Genomic DNA, 14,013 nt, shown 5'->3' with positions numbered 1-14,013 from the left:
TAGGGGGAGACGATAACTCCGAAACGCCATGATCGTTGTTTATCAAACTTTCATACGAGTTCCTTGATATAAGGGAATCAGAATTGAAGGGGTTGACAAAAGAGGGGGGAGTAATAGGGGGAAGACTCCGAAATGTTTGGACGCCCACATGACTGTAACAATTTATCCGTACAACAGAAAAAATCAAAATACGAAACACTAAACGGCAATACTCGCAGCTGTAAATTTGGCAAGTGTAATTATGCGCCGAATCAAAGTGACCCGTATAAAAAGTGTTCGACCATTAGTGCTAAGTATTGCTGGCTGACTCTATTAAATAGACACAAATTTTGTGTCACAGGGGCAATCATTCAAACAATGTGGAGTTGATCTGAGAACACCATGTTTTTCTCATGGTCAACTTTATGTGGCATGTTCTAGAGTGGGCTCGGTCAATAATTTGTGCATACTTGCTCCTAGTGGTGAAACTAAAAACATTGTTTCTAAACAAGTTTTGTCTTGAAGTGAGATGAAAGGAATGACAGGTTTTTTTGTAACTATGGAAGAAACACTGTTACACCCTCTACTTTTTTTTTTTTTTGAAAAGTACAATAACATAACTATTCATTACTTATGGGTGGGGCCATTGCGGAAGGTGCAAATAGGATAAATGTTTTTGTTTCTCTTTATAGGGTTTTTTAGGGATTTCCGTAAAGAAAACAGATGTGTAAGTGGCCGGGTAGACAAAAGAGGGGAAGCTGACAAATGGGGAGGAACATCCAAAAGAGGAACAGCGTTATATTTTTGCATTATAAGCATTTCGGTTACAATAACTGATGTACAAGTGGCTGTGAGACAAAGGTGCCCCGAGTAAGAACGGGCACTCAGCTAGTAATTTAACAAAGCTTTTCGCTTTTCGCTCTGGTAAAAGCTAAATTGGTTCGCCAGCTTTGACAACTTGAAAACACATTTGTGAGCCGAAAAGTTAAAGTTTTACTGTCAGATCATTCTGAACGATTTGGTTTATAGCGACCATAATAAAATGTCCCATAAAATGTGGAATAAATAACGAGTTTTAAGCAGTCTTAGTTCGTTTGCAGCATGTTCCCATTAAATTTTATTGTGCATATTGATATGATGGGTGGATAAAGCCAATACACCACTGAAATTTTGCGATTTTCAAAAACTAGTTGTTTTACCAAAATAAATATATTTAGTTAGTCAATCTCAATTTCTGGCAAAATCATATTAGTTGCTCCCTGTGACAGAAAAACCGATTGATAATAACTTTCTTTCTGCAAAACTCTTTGCTTTGCTTTGATTTTGTTTGCGAGCTAAAACAAAATACTAGAATATGGCAATATGGCCTCGCATAAAAAATGATTTTTTCATAATAGCAGCAAAAAACTGTTTAGTCAGGGTGTGACCGTTTTAATAGCTAACTAACTAACTAACTTAAACTAACAGATTTCTTGCGGTTTGATAAGCAACCACGATAAGATCAATTTTGATTGGTGCGCCATTTTGTATTGCTACGCCAAACTTTGGTAAATTCATAAGAGACGTGGTGTAGCCAACAAGTTTTTACATGATAAGCAACCACAATAAATTTGCTTTATTAACAGTTTTATTATGGCTTTTTAGTTAGCTATAAGTGTGTTTGGATTCATACCCTCTTGGTATTGCATAATACCTCAAATACCTCAAATGCATTAAATCATTTAGATATAGCGAAAGGATCGGGACCCGATGAAATTTCCAGTTTTTTTTTTAAACTTTAGCTACAGAACTAACTGCTCCATTATATTGGCTTTTCAATATGTCATTGGAGTCGGGAGTTTTTCCACTAGTATGGAAAAAATCTTTTCTGGTGCCTATTTTCAAGCCTGGTAAAAAAGCTGACATCCGCAACTATCGTGATATGACACTTATATCTTGCATCCCGAAACTTTTTGAGGCAATAGTAAATGTTAAAATGTTTGACCAAATTAAAAATAGAATAACACCAGCGCAGCATGGTTTTAATAAAGGCCGCTCGGCTGCTACGAATCTACTCGAACTCATTAGTTATTCTCTAGATGCAATGGATAACGGTAACCATGTTGAAGCCTTGTACACTGATTTTAGTAAAGCATTTGATCACGTTGACATACCTTTGCTTCTTTATAAAATGCAAAAAACGGGAATCCAACCAAAACTCCTCAAGTGGCTTGAAACATATTTGACCAACCGAGAACTAATTGTAAGGTTCAGAGGAAAACAATCAAACCCTATTAATGCCAAGCCAGGTGTCCCTCAAGGCCCTCATTTAGGACCTCTACTCTTTTCTTTTGTTTGTTAACGACTTATCCTTCATCCTTAAGAAGCTCAAAGTATTGATTTACGCCGATGACATGAAACTTTTTATAGAAATAAAAAATGCTGAAGACATGAAAACTTTCAAAAATGAGATACTGCTATTCCACACATGGTGTAACAAGAGTTTGCTGCAATTAAATGAAGTTTTTGGAGCGTCTTAGTAGCAATTAAATGTCAAAAAATGTAATCTAATCTCTTTTAGTAGAAAACGTAACAAACCTGATGTGACAATTTTCTTAGGTGACCAGAATGTGAAAAAGTGCGATAGAGTTAGAGATTTAGGGGTTATCCTTGACTCAAAGCTAATGTTCATTGATCATTATAATACAGTTATAAACAGAGCTAATAACATGTTAGGCTTTATTAAACGTTTTTGCTATAACTTTCAAGACCCATACACTATTAAAACATTATACGTTGCATATGTTAGATCAATATTAGAATATTGCAGTATAGTATGGTCTCCATTTATAATCACACATGAAGAAAGTACAGTACAAAAACAGTTTTTATTATATGCACTACGTAGGATAGGTTGGACTCAATTCGTGTTACCATCTTATAAAGGTAGATGCATGCTTATTGATATTCAAACATTAAAGGAACGGCGAGAATTTGCAATGGTATCTTTTATAAACAATATCGTCTCGGATAAAATCGGTTCAACGGAAATCTTATCAAAATTGAACTTTTATGTGCCAACATGACATTTGAGACAGCGACAAATATTTGCAATTAATAATTATTGAACGAACTATGCAAAATTTGGACCTATTAATCAAATGATGGCAGTTTACAATATACATTGCAACAATATTGACTTCACAATGTCCAAAATAAAACTTAAGCAATACTTTGGTAATTTACTGTACAGTAGGGGTATTAGAAGCATAATGAGCACCCTAACTTGTTGGCTGATTTAAGCACCCAAAATGACTGAATTTTTAAAGGGTCGTCATTGCAAAATATACATTCACTAACGATAATTAAAGGCATACGGTTGACAAATTGAAAAATAATTGATTTGATGACGAAAATTGCAATTTAAACTTATGCTTCAAAAACTAAAAATCGGTCAGTGTGTGGGGCATAATGAGCACCCTTATAAACACATGCTTGAAGGGTGTATATAAGTACAACAACCAAACACATACACATACACACACACACTCACACACACATGCATATACACATACATACACACATACGTACACATATACACATACACACCCATACATACACAAACATAAAACGTGTCAAAACGTCGAAAAAACTATTGACCGTAAGCCGCTTGAAGCCAATTGAGCCGTGGAGGTTGCCTCTGGAGCACACAAAGAATGTTTCGGATGACGCTAAGGCTAGCTGTATTTTAGTGTTGAAGACATATGCTTTTCCGTTTCCCTCTGCCAGCTGGTATACGAGGATTCTGATTTCACGGGTAGTAATACCGTAGCATCGAACCTCCATTTACAAAATATGGACCACCAGTTCTTGTTCTGCAGCGGGAGTGAAAACAGACAGTTTTGAAGGAATCAATTTGGTCCACCTCTTGCCCCGAGATTGCCCTTTCGTATGGTCTCACATACCGAGCTAACGCCTGCCGCAGAATGCCGTGGAACTTGGCGACTTATTTTGTGGATATTCCGTCTCGCCTTATAGTAGTCAAGGTCGCTTGCAAGGCCTTTTTTGACCAATTATGTCTTCTGGATTTTCTTGGCATATTCATACCATCACTGTAAACAAGCATAGACGCGATAAACAAAGAAACTGACAGGCTAGTTAATGCGACACAGTGCTCGTTTCACCCCACCTAAGGGTGCCCATTTCGCCCCCAGTCAAGTAGTTAAAGTAAAAATGGGGTTTTCCACTAATTATAGTATAAAATCAAAACTTCAATGAAGGTGAAATTTGAGATACAATGCATACATAATGTTGCAGTGTGCACTTGATAGATTAAGATATTTAAATGATCGTAAAAGCTTATTTGGTAGTGCACCAAAATTATAATTTTTCAGCGTCTGAGAACCTAGTTAAGTTTTTTAATATAACTCCATGTTTTAAAAGTAGAGATCACTCATTTTTTGATAAATTGATACTGTAGTACCTACAGCAGTGTTTCGCATGCCATATGATGTTACAAAATGCGTACTTTCGTAGAAAAGAGGGGTGCCCATTTCGCCCCGTGTGCTCATTATGCCCCTAATCCCCCTAATAATTCCTAACATTAAATTAATAAGCTAGATCGTAAGATAACATTGAGTGTTTCTCAAAATGGCCTACAAGATTGATTGGCGACAATAAATAAATACCACAATAAAACTACAGGTAATGATTACTACCGCAATAAAACCTTTATAAAATTCAAGTAAAATCTAGTGGCTTTAGAATTGTTACTTGGGATAGAATGATCTGAATATTATAGACCAGTAGAGCAAAATTTTGTATCGCCTTAGAAAAATTATTCTGTTAAATATTTTTGGTGAAATAGTCATCTAACATATACTTTCGACATCACCCTAGTGCTAAGGTTGCCTGGTAACAAGAGATAACAACTTACCCGGGTTGATTCTTGTAGATAATCTGCCCGACCCGGTGGTTCTTCATCGGGTTGTTGGCCGTCTCGGGCCGTGTGTCGCACAGGAAGCATTTCTTCTCCTCCAAGTGGGACACGATGCAGTAGCGCTCGGGCCGCGCCGTACCGCAGGTCGACGACGCATACAGCCGATTCTCACGGCCAATCAGCAGGTTACCGGTCGCCGGGTAACAACTGCTCTGCTCACACGGATGAACACGATGGACAGGCCTACTTGCTACTGCTCGCACGCAAACGTCCAGTGGCGTGAGGGTTTTTGACGGACGACGAACGGGAAGAGACGGAAAAAACGTGTTCGAGGTTTCTTAGTAACAATATAATCCGATGATGTGCGGCTTGTTATTCGGCCACAGATGGCCTCTATGAGCTAAGAAACTAAAACTGATTTGGATGGATGCTAGTCTATGCGAAGCGGAGATGAAATGTGAGTGTGAGCGGGAAGCTTCGAATGTAAACATATGCCATGTGAGTCTAAAATTATCATTAGCATATGCGGTTTGGGTTTCTCGTGTGAGTTCACTACTAGGAAAACGCGATTTGAATCCAAATTAGATGTTACACGCAAGATAGAAGCGGAAAGCTTAGCTATGGAGATTATGTCAAGCGTTACAGTTTTAACGTTGACAGACGTTCGTTCGATTCCACTTGTCTGTGGGTGTGGCTGCCGTTAGGGACGATTTAACAACGATGTGCTATCAACAACCTACTTAACCGCCTGGTTAAGGTTCACTGCAGCTGGGCTTTTCTGTAGGCCTGTAATCTGCGACTTGTTCCGTCTTCTAGCACACCATATTCGATCATTATTGCGGATCGAGGGAAGAAGCAGTAAGCGACCGACTGGTTGTGACTTAACTATTTGCACATTAAGTCACGAATCGAATGGGACTGTGTACAGATTATGCAATGTTTGACGATGGCTGGTTTGCTTGCTCCAGCGACAAAAAGCTCTTAGAAGAGAAAAAAAACGATGATGCAATTTGACAGTATATGCTAATTTCAGAACTATGCCTCAGTACCACTGCGTGGATTTACAGACAGAAGTGAGCAATAATTGCGCTGCTTAACTCGCAATAACCAACGATCATCAAATTGACACTTCTATGAGCGTTACTCAGCTTTTTGCTAGTGTCTTTGCCTATTCGAAACTAATACCCTCAATCAATCCGTTTCAAAATGCCAAAATCAAACCACCTCCACGATGCCGATAGACATAAACTGGTCGCCTCGTTGCTTCTAAACCGTCTTCTTCCTGTTCCTCAGACGAAAATGTCGTTTTCTTCGGATGCGAACTCATGAAGATCGAATTATACTTATTATAATTGATATGATTGTTAATCATGCCCGGCCGTTGAAAGTTATCTGCAGCATCCTCCGCCGCTTCGTCCGCGTCATGTTCTCTCCTATCCACTTCGCCGGACCAATCATCTTGGGGCGGTTGCTGATCACCTCGCTGGACACTTCTGTCGCTGCTGGTGCTAACCAGTGGCGGTTCGGTTTGGACAATCATAAACTTTGTGTGCGGCAAGTAGTACTGCTTTCGCACAAGCGACGGGAATGCTTTCGCAGTGGACGGAACTAAGCGTGTGTATGCGTGTGTGCGCGCGATGATATGCGGGTTAGAAAAATATGAGCGGTACACAAATCGGTTAGCACAATCATAAACGCGTGCATTTCAATTAAAAAAATTTTTGGACAAAACAACCGGAATGGAACGCGAAATGTTCTGATAGCTGAGTGCACTGGATGATTTATTATTGAAAGACAAACAACATATGGAGAATACTTACACCTATTACTAGTAAACGGTCTTCGCTGTGCATTACTACTTAAAATTAAATCTGCAATAGTAAAATGGATTATTTTCTGAATCAAGTCCCCAGTATGTTTCATACTTACTAATAAAAATAAATAAATTAATTACAAAACCTATACATGACGAGCTGTTCGGTTTGGCCATCGCTGCGGCCAACTATACATGAGTAGGACGTTAATATAACGTCCTAAGCTGAAATAAAAAGAAAAGAAATTGAAATTAAATTTACAGTTTACAATCATTAATTTTGTTATTATGTATCATCTGCTTAATAATTGCACTGATGAATTGCTTTAAAAAAAATCAACACATTTCGTTGATATGAAAACGAGACTCTCAGTCATAAAGAATGCCATTGTTCATACAATAATATGTACATTTCCTATGTTTGTATGCTCAGCACTTCCTTAAGTTAAAGATAAGGCGCATGTTTTCCGACTGACGCGTGCTTCTAGCTAAGTTGTTAGGTCGTAAAAGTGTATGTGTGTTGTTTGTTGACTGCATATTGCATGAATGAAGTATTATCTTATCGGACTCATTCATAACCGAAGCTCGTTAGTATTCATGTTTGCTATGCATCTGGCGTAAATGAAGTTACTGATAAAGTTTGTTGCAACAGGTGTTTAAGAAGTAAATAGATGCCTCATTGACGAAAAAAATGCAAATTGCATCAGTAGCCATGTGTTGCTTAGACCAAATCAGTTTCCATTCCCTGGCTGGCAAGTTATAATCGACGTTTTAAGAGATCGCGAATTGATTCTGAGAGTTTAAGTGTTAATTAAAACAGTCGAATCCCAACGTTTGCAATTTAATTATACATCTCTGTTCCGAAAGTGTTAATTACACCGTTGCACATTTCTGAGAAACGCTGTTTTGTCAAAATACAGTATTTCTAGCGAAACGTGTTATTAATCAAATATCAGATAATAGCTATTTACATCGATGGTCGATATTATCTTCAAAAACCTGAATTAATAGTTTCTCAGGATCATTTATAATTAACTTGGCTATATTTTTTGAAACTTCGCCAGTGAGGGACCTTTGCTAATGAACTAACACGACTCCATAAAAAGAGTGAACAAGTGATGGGGAAATTGGATCGTGATCCGATCTGTCTGTCACAAACCAGGATAAAGGAAGAGTGTTGAGATTTGTCTTTCGGTGTGCAGCACTGGATGGCTCCATGACAAACATGTAATGGATCCAACTAGATCTGCACACCGCGTCTCTTCTGCGACAAATCTTGTAAAAAACTTTTGCTCCCAATGTAGCAAGCAACATTGGAGCATGCTGCATTCTGAGTAAATTGCAGCAGAGGAACCCAATCCTCGGTGTAACGCGACCCGTGCCTAAGGATGAATGCTTGGGGCAAGTTTAATTAAGTCTCCCAAGGTTGGATTCTCTCCAAGGACAGTTGATTCTTTCTGCCAGCAAATTAAGACCATCGAAATGGAAACAATCAAGGAAACTTCTAATTTAAATATAGATAACAAATCAAGTGGGGGATCAGCGCTCAGGAGTGACCCTGACATCGATAGGACCCAAGAGGAAACTGGCGATGCTGTCAAATCCCAGGACCCAGTGGTGTCAACGGTGCAGGACTAAACCCAAAACAACCCGGTCATACCACAAATCATATAAAACTACATAGAAAAAATATTAAATTTGTCCAAGTGAACCTTCACCATGCAAAGGGAGCTGCTGTACTGCTGTACTTTGTAGAAGATTGACAGAAAGCAACCTGGATGAAGCACTGATCCTGGACCTATAAAGGTAGGATACAAGGAATTCCTACACAGTCGTGTAAATTGATTTATGTTGAAGGTGAACTCACGCCAAGAGCTGCCATTTTGGTAAGTGAAAACATAAAAAAATTCCAATTATAGAATTAATTACAAAAGATCTCACAGCAATAATGATGGAGGATCCAACGACCCACGCAAAGACTGAAATTTGCGTAGCATCGGCATATTTTCCAGGAGACGTGGGTGAAGTACCTCCATCAGATGTTGGAATTTACAGGTTTCTTACTGCGAGAAACAAAACAAAGCATTTGTAATTGGATGTGATGCAAACGCCTACCACACTGTTTGGGCCATCACAGATATCAATAACAGAGGTGAACTCCTTTCAGACTTTATATCATCAAATGATATAGATATATGCAATAAAGGGGAACAGCCAACTTTTGACTTTTGTAAACGCAATAAGGCAAGAAATACTTAACTTAACACTATACAGTCCAGCGATGACTGATAAAATAAAAAATTGGCAAGTATCGAATGAAGAATCCTTGTCCGATCACAAGCAAATCATGTTTGATTACGAAGCTAATTAACAACTTAAGGAAATTATAAGAGTTGCCAGGAAAACAAACTTGGATCAGCATGATTTGAAACTGAAGGTTGGAGTCAGGAACTTGAAAGGCTGCTCAAGGACATGTAAAGAACTTGAGGACAACTTAAAACAACTTTCAAACCTGATCCAACAAGCTTATCACGAAAGCTGTCCTGCAAAGGAACGCTCTACGAATAGAGATGTACCTTGGTGGAACAAAACTTTGAAGAAATTTAGGAAGAAAGCTCGGAAATGATTTAACCGGGCAAAACGGACACACTTGTTTATACTACTCTCACTGCCTATAATAGGGAAATACGAAGATCAAAGAGGACTCACTGGAGGCACACATGTGAAAACATTAAAAATACTCCAGCAACAGCTATACCACAGAAAATCCTCGCTAAAGATCATTCTAATGGATTATAACCTATAGAGTTAATGATGAGAACACATTTTCCCTGTTCAATCATTATTAATACATGCGGAGACCAAAGTGCACCGGCATTGAGAACTGTAAATCTTGAAACCAGAACAGACATTCACGAAATAGCGAATGAAATGACTGGGGCAGATAGAAACAGGAATGATGCTTGTACTTTGGCCAAAAAAATTTTTACGAGCAGCAAGGTTGAGCGGGCGATTGACACTTTTGAACCCTTCAAATCACCGGGTAGGGATGGAATTTTTCCTATACTACTACAGAAGGGCAAGGCGTTTTTAACACCTATTCTAACAAACGTTTTTCAATCAACCACCATATACCATAACCATAACCATAACCATATAGCAGTATGGCGACAAGTTGTAACCCCTTAATCGTAGGTCACAATGCACGAGAGCTAAATTTTTCATTTAAATTTCTATATTTTGTATTATTAACTAAATCTAATTCATCTAATTGATTAATCCAATAATATATTTTCTAATTTAAATTTAAAATAAATATTTTGCTTTAAAACTAAAATTCTACTCTAATTACCTTTCTTGAGTTAAATATACCTAATTTAAATTTAAATTCAAATAAAATCCCAATCCCGCTCTTAATACCCCTCCATATCAACTCCGACAAAAACCGTATACATTGACGCAACTGCCCGCCTGTCAGTGGACCAACATTGACAGCTACGCGAGATGTCAGCATGACTTGCAAAATTGGACGGAGTTGGATAAATACGCCGTCTGCCCTGCAGACGGCCTTCTTTCTGGTAACAACCATAGACAACCATTTACATAAGTATAAATTCTCGCCAGGTGACGACAAAAATTAAAAAGTGAGCCAAGTGTGTGAGTGACCGCATCTAGTGCCTTCCCGTTCCCGTTGGCCCGTGCAAATCACCCTGCTACGATCGCGGACGCGGATACTTCTGTATTCCGTATTTCACTGGCAGACTGCGGGACCCCTCGAGATTCGAACCAACCAGCGACCTGTGAACGACGCCTTCAACAGTATCACCGGCGGCTAAAGGCGGCCAGCGAAGTTGGATTCCCGCCGCCCACCAGATTGATTGAGACGGCTGTTCTAGGCACAACCCGGCCACGAGGTGGCAGCACAGCTAAAATTCACCACTCTGAGCAGACTTCGGATGAGCTACGACACAGCTACGTTAAGGTATACGACCATCCAAAAACCCTTTCCCATCCTGACGCCAAACGATCTTTGAATAAATTCGTTGTATCTAGTGAATTATATTATCTTTTCATCATATTTAATCATAAAGCCCTGCTATATTCTTTTCCACATGCTCGCTTGTTCTCCGCATTGACTTATGTCCGCCCTGAGAAGTTCAGACTGAACAAAAGAAAAGTTACAAAGTACGGGTCACGTTGATTTCGAAGGCTAATAAGGATAAAACTTCACCAAAATCCTTCAGGCCGATAAGCTTATCGTCTGTTGTGTTAAAAACAATGAAAAAAATAATTGATGAGCATATCAAGTCATCATATTTAGCCAAAGATCCTTTGAGCAAATATCAATTCGCATGTCAAGAAGGCAAATCTTTAATAACAGCAGTACAAATTGTTGTAAAAAAAACTAGAAAAGTCTTTTGAAGCGAAAGAAATTTCACTAGCTGCCTTCCTTGACATAGAAGGCGCATTTGATAATTCATCTCATAATTCAAGGATTACGGCTATGACGAAACGTGGTTTCGTTATATCCATTATCCATTGGATTAGCGAAATGTTATCAAAAAGGGAAATTTCAGCAAATCTTGGAAGCTCATGGTCTTTGTGGTCTTTAATAGTTGATGATCTTCTTCAAAAGTTGACAACGCTAGGCTTTGAAATAATTCGCAAATGATATAGTCATAATTGTTCGAGGAAAATTTGATCCTATTATCGCTGACCGAATGCAAATGGCTTTAAATTTGATTTCATCATGGTGTGATAGGCAGGGCCTCAGCATAAATGCCAATAAAACTACTATCATACCATTTACGAGAAGGAAAAAATTTACATTAAACAACATCAGATTGAAAGGAACACTTTTAAAACTTTCAGACACTGTCAAATATCTTAGAGTGTTTCTTGACAGAAAACTCAATTGGAACACACATCTAGAGCAAGCAGTAAACAAAGCTACAAATGCTCTATGGATATGTAAAAGAACGTTTGGTAAGCAATGGGGACTGAAACCGAAGATGATCCATTGGATCTATTCGGCCATTGTTAGACCAAAAACGAAAGAGAAAACTACCCAAATAAAGCTACAAAAACTTCAAAGGCTAGCCACTCTCTCAATAACAGGTGCAATGAGAAGTACAACTTCGAAGCCATTGGATGCTTTACTCTATATACTTCCATTGTATCAGTTTATACAATCAATGTTTATATCAATGAACCTTTTTGAAGGGGACTTAACAGGTCATCTCAGTATTCTAAAAACTATTAGTATTAATCCTCTTGTAACCAGTAATGAAGATTGGATGGAGAAAAAATACAACTTCAACCGAATATTTCGTGTATTTGAGCCCAGACGTGATTCCTGGGAAGATGGTGGTCCCGATCTTCGTCCAAGCTCGACAGTTTTCTATACAAATGGTTCAAAAATGGACAATCAAGTGGGAGCAGGAGTAACTGGCCCAGGAATAGACATGTCAATTTCTATGGGCAGATGGCCAACTGTATTCCAAGCTGAAACACAAGCAATTTTAGAATGTAGGGCAGAAACACCGGTTTTAGCCATAGTACCCGTTTTGGCCATACTTGAGTTTAACTGTTAATTGTGAAATTATATGGTCAATAGCACAACTTTAAACTAAACTAAATCAAATTTTTGTTATTTCTCCACATAATTTGCCTAAAAACTAATGCATTAGAATTAATATCCTATCAGGAAAGCAGAAAAAAATTGACCTCTACTAAATTCCCACATAATCTATTGTCAGCATAGTATGAAAGCAATTTTCAATACATAATAACTTTTATCCAAAATTATTTATTTTTCATTGGTTTTCACATCTGGTATAATGAGTTATTTCTCAAACCATATCGATCATTTATTAATTGTAAAATAGTCTTTTTTCTTAAAAAAAAGATGTTTAATCATAGGAGCCCAAAAGCATTCACTGTTCCGCTTTTGGCCATCTGTCAAACCGATTTCAAGTTTCACGTGCTCGTTTTCGCCATACGTTATTTAGTTCTGAAATTTTGATTGTGGTTCATCAACGATTATTCCGTTTTTACCACTGGAAGATAGTAAGTACTATAATGATTGATTTATGAATAAGGTGACTGATCATTGGATATTTTTGTTGAAGATTGCATACGATTCGATAGCGTCATCTAAAAACGTAGCCAGTCAGGCATATAATGAAAGTACACTTCAGTCCTGTATACAGGATACATCAACAACTTCGGTATACGCGGCCTGCAAAAAATATGGTATTCCGGGGTCTACAATTCGATACCGCATGAGTGGAAAGTGGCAGAAAACACAATCCAGGGTCCCGGAACGGTACTTTCCCGAACGGAAGAGGAAAAGATTGTTGCCTGGCTCATTGAAATGCAACGACGCGGTTTTCCAGTACAGCGCCGTACTTTGTTGTACAAAGTGAAGGATTTTCTAAATGAAAACCCCCGTGATACTTCATTCAAAAACAATTGTCCTGGTAAATTCCACATTGTGTAAAATATTCACATTTTTTGTAAACATTCGTATACGTTAGGCAGGAAATGGTTCTCGTGTTTCATGAACCGTCATTCACAACTGTCAATTCGGACTCCTGAAGCTGTCACATCAGCTAGTGTCCGAGTTAGCGAAGCTGACATAAGAAAATGGTTCGAGGAAGTTTCCAGGTGGATGGACCTAGAAGGTACCACAAATATAATGTCCGATGCGTGTATTTAACGGCGACGAAACGTCGTTTTATCTTCACGAAGTCGCGAAGTCATTGCGTAAAAAGGTTTCCGTAATGTTTACGAGGTAGAGCAAGCGAGTGGTAAACAGAACATAACCGTTATGTTTTCATTTAGTGCTTCCGGCCAAGTCGTAGACTCGTTGATTATACTCCCAGGACAGCGTATTAGGAAAGAAGTTGCTCAAGCCTTTCCCTCTACATGGGTACTTGGTCAAAGCGAACGCGGCTGGATGACCACTCATAATTTTAGCGAGTATATCAGAAAAAAATATTTTATCCATTCCAGAATCCAGGGATATACCGAGATAATAAAATTAAATTTTTACATACGTTGTACAAAATGCAACAGAATCGTGGGTTAAACAATTAAAAATAATTTCTAATAAGCTTCTGAAAAGAGAAAAATAACTGTTGTTGTGATCTTTTTTCTAGAAAACCAATTTGTAAGTCTTGCGAAAGTAATGAGGGCGTTAAAGAAAGGGTTAAATATCCGGTTGCAATACTGGTACGATGCAATTTTGTATTAAAAAGATGACTAATTCAGTAAAATAGATTACCCGGTACATTTATCA

General features: G+C 38.2%; 1 protein-coding gene across 1 annotated transcript in view; it reads right to left on the bottom strand.

Annotated features, from left to right (window-relative positions):
* LOC128741633 (laminin subunit beta-1) overlaps nt 1–14,013 on the bottom strand; it is a 53,833-nt gene that overhangs the window by 21,656 nt on the left and 18,164 nt on the right. Inside the window, exons 3-5 of the mRNA XM_053837588.1 lie at nt 6,827–6,935; nt 6,718–6,768; nt 4,895–5,150 (exon numbers count right to left, since the gene is read on the bottom strand). Of these exons, the coding sequence (XP_053693563.1) occupies nt 4,895–5,150; nt 6,718–6,768; nt 6,827–6,887 (368 nt within the window). The 5' untranslated portion in view covers nt 6,888–6,935. The remainder of the gene's footprint in view (nt 1–4,894; nt 5,151–6,717; nt 6,769–6,826; nt 6,936–14,013) is intronic.

This window comes from Sabethes cyaneus, chromosome 3 (assembly GCF_943734655.1).
Source record: "Sabethes cyaneus chromosome 3, idSabCyanKW18_F2, whole genome shotgun sequence".
Classification (NCBI taxonomy): Eukaryota; Metazoa; Arthropoda; class Insecta; order Diptera; family Culicidae; genus Sabethes; species Sabethes cyaneus.
The sequence above is the reverse complement of the archived record's forward strand: the minus strand, read 5'-3'. Positions and strand labels throughout refer to the sequence as shown.